Source organism: Morone saxatilis, unplaced genomic scaffold (assembly GCF_004916995.1).
Source record: "Morone saxatilis isolate NCDOM2014 unplaced genomic scaffold, NCSU_SB_2.0 Contig11, whole genome shotgun sequence".
Classification (NCBI taxonomy): Eukaryota; Metazoa; Chordata; class Actinopteri; family Moronidae; genus Morone; species Morone saxatilis.
Window position 1 is genome coordinate 308,365 of NW_023339663.1, and position 3,406 is coordinate 311,770.

The 3,406-nt window shown below is 39.2% G+C and overlaps 1 protein-coding gene across 1 annotated transcript; it reads right to left on the reverse strand.

Annotated features, from left to right (window-relative positions):
* Positions 1-16: 16 nt before the first annotated feature.
* il17a/f2 (interleukin 17a/f2) lies at positions 17-2,225 on the reverse strand. The gene is made up of 3 exons (XM_035651951.1): positions 2,193-2,225; positions 1,007-1,158; positions 17-458 (listed from the first exon to the last, which is right to left on the reverse strand). Exons 1-3 carry the CDS (start codon positions 2,223-2,225, stop codon positions 230-232), a joined length of 414 nt encoding a protein of 137 aa, XP_035507844.1. The 3' UTR covers positions 17-229.
* Between the last annotated feature and the right edge of the window lie 1,181 nt (positions 2,226-3,406).

Below are 3,406 nucleotides of genomic sequence, written 5' to 3' on the forward strand. Positions count from 1 at the left end.
GATGTCCTAAAATGGCCACCGTACAGAGGACAGACAAAGTCCACCAGTTTAAACAGTCTAGTTGTACTTTAATGTCTTTTATTAATAAAAATAATGTCTCTTTACATTGTATGTTTTAATTTAAACACAAATAGTCCATACAGCACACAGATTACAGATTACAGATTGAATTCCAGATTTTGGTTCTGGTTCTGGTGGTTCTGGTTCTGGTGCTTCAGGTCGATGCGGCTCAGACTCGGGTTTTGGCCCAGACGCAGGTACAGCCTACAGCCACCGAGACGTACGACGCGGTGTAGCAGCGCCCCCTGTCCTGCCGGTTCAGGACCAGGACGTTCTGGTAGATGGGGACCGAGTTCAGGTTGTGTCCGTCTGTCTGTCTGTTGGGACTGGAACAGAAGCTGCTGCTGCACTCGGCCTCCCAGAGGGTGGATGGGATCCGGTTCTTCACCGTGGTCGACCTGAACAGACAACAGCAGCAGACTCAGCGGTTTAAAATAAGACAATAAAAGTGAGAGGAACATGGCCGCTGTCCCCGCTGTTGGTAAATAACTGGTGAGATTTAAAAAAAAAAAAAAAAGATTATAAAGAAACAAAAAAGTTAATTTGTTGATTTAATTTATTTATGTTCTGTTTATATTGTTTCATCTTTAGGTCACTTCCTGTTTTAGATTAGATTTTAGATTTTTTATAATCAGTTTTAGTCAAAGAAATTAAGAAACCAAGATTCCCTGAAGATATTCAGTTTAAATAAGAGCAGAAATATGAGATTCAAACATTAATATAGCATTTACCATCTCCGTCGGTGAATTAAGGATTTATTTGGTGAGTTTTTCCTTCTATTGTGTTTTAATGATTATCTGCGAGGTAAAATTACTGGTTTTGTCAATGGTCTAAGATACTAGTGCAATATCTCATGGCAGTGAATTTCTTATTTAATTTATATATATAACATTTAAATGTCCATTCATTCATTCACTCACTCACTCACTCATTCACTCACACTGACCTCCAGCTCCACGCAGACAGAGATCTGCTGTGGATGTTCCCGTTTCCTTCAGACGACGAGGAGACGTCCGAGGTGAACGCCAGCAGGGAGTCACAGACAGGAGGCGGTTTAACCTCGGAGGAGGAGACGACCCACAGTGCACTGCAAAATACCTGAGGAGAGGAGACATTAAACTTTAACTTTATTCTACTTTATACAGAGGTAAATATTGTACTTTGTTGTTACTATTGCAGATTTGTGTTATTAATGACTCCTGATGAAACAGGAAGTCTCTACTGAGCATGTTCAATTGGTTTTCTCAGCATCTTTTAATCAGCTTTAATGGACACGAATGGGAAAACAAGAGAAAACACAATCTCAGATACGGACCCAGTTTTTTTCTCTGTGTGAGCGAGCAGAACTTAATCCGATAAGTATTTGCAATTTATGCTGCGAGGCCTCGCTGGCAGAAAGGAACAAAGAGGAGCCGCAGCAGTGAAATATATCACAATGAACTGTTACGCAGTAAATTATGACAAAATATAAAATGAGTAAAATTAGCTCAACCTCAGTTAGCTCATTGGATATTAATGCAGCATTAACAATTATCAAATATTAGAACATATTCAAGTGTAACACCCAGAGCCATTGTGGTGTATAACTTCTTATGAACGGTGGAGCTCAGAGCGGTGATTCGGCGGTTAGAGTTGGGCCACAGATAAATAAAGTCATCAAGCAAATTCATTAAGTAATTACAACTTGACTTTTGTTTTAAACCAATTCACTGAGAAATTTTTTTTATGTTTAAATTTCACACAATATTAAGTTGACGTTATTACCAACATTATTATATTAACACAACTCATAAAAATAATAATAATAGGTAGTAATAGGTCCACTGTATAACTCCATAACTTTATTTATTTATTTCAATTTACTTTGTGTAAATTTTCCCACTAAATATCTCTCTAACCGTCTTTAAATGTATATTCTATATGTAGATATAAACATGGATAACGTAGTGAGGTTGAATTAAAGATGGCTGCAACGATTCATTTGTGCCGTTTATCATATCAGTTATTTCATCAGTCGATATTCAGACGTAGCCTAATAATCAGAGTGAATTCATATTTCGTTTCAGAAAATATATTTTCTGATTTTATTCAGCCGCCAGTGGCTCGCATTTGTTAATAAAGTTGATGCTCACCAGCAGAGCGCAGACGCTGTGTCTCAGCTTCATGGTGTCTTCGCGCCAGGTCCGGTCCAGCTTCTGTGAGTGCAACTGCTCTGAGATCAGGTGTATTTATGGTGATCTATGACAGACCTCAGATCTGATAAGAGCAGATCTCTGAGCTGATAACAGGACGGTGACACAAGATGGGAGATTCCTGTTAACTCTGAAGCCCATCGACAGTTTGTCAATGACACGATTTCTTCACTGATAACCATCTCTGACTGGCAGATAGTAAAAACAGCACGACACCCACTTTATTTTCAACTTAAAGTGAATTTTGAGAAAATGTTTCTGTGAGATCTGAATAATTCACTGTGTGTGACAATAATGAAGCTTTAATGAAGACCTCTAGGGAAGGAGGTATGGCCATGTGCAAGTGTTTGTTTATTACCAATGCTGAGAGGTGAAATAGGTCAAATATATACATATTTCTATTCTGCTCATTAGCTCGTAACATCACTATTCTTTGTCTTCTGTTGATTTAGTAGCTCACAATAGATGCAGATTACAGATTAGGTTTTTAGCTTGTGAGGGACCAAAATATATTTTGTTTGAAAGCAACTTTCAAACACCCACGCTGAATAAATCAGGTTTCACAGCTCCCGTAGCTGCATCTTGCTTTCTTTGTGGTACTTTCCGTCATATTCTGCCTGAATCTGCAAGAGCTCGTGACTTTGAGTCGTTGCACTTAGCGTAGCAAGGAGGGTGACAGGTTAACCTGCACCTGACCTACAAGTGTGCCGTTTGACTGACATTAAACAGCCTTCACTGTGTTCTTAACACGCGTTGGATAGAAAATATTTTAGAAAAGTGTCTCTCCTGCAGTAATTTGTCTTTTAAAAAGAGATAAAAATGCTGTGCAATCCCAGATAACGCGGGTTCATGTGATATAAAAGAGCTACATTTCTTGTTAACTGGCGCAGAGAAATATGTATCTCCTACAAACAGCCAGACTTGCGCTCCCACATGAATCGACAGTGACTGTGAAGCTGGAAATAATCCTGGAGACGTGCAGTGGTAGCAGAGGTAGACATACGTATACCGGAGCTAAACTGCAGGAGGATGGGAATAAAAATCCATCCAAAATCCTTCAATCCGCTCAAATGCTCTGGTCTACAGCCATGCTAGCAGCTCTGTGCCCTGCTTTAAACTAAATGCTAACATCAACATGCTAACATGCTCACAAT

Bases quoted from the DNA above. Each gene is read 5' to 3' on its own strand.
- il17a/f2 (XM_035651951.1), bottom strand. From the start codon at position 2,225: ATGAAGCTGAGACACAGCGTCTGCGCTCTGCTG. The intron at 1,159-2,192 runs GTGAGCATCAAC...TCCTCTCCTCAG, and splicing joins ACAGCGTCTGCGCTCTGCTG to GTATTTTGCAGTGCACTGTG. The intron at 459-1,006 runs GTCAGTGTGAGT...TTGTCTGTTCAG, and splicing joins CTGTCTGCGTGGAGCTGGAG to GTCGACCACGGTGAAGAACC.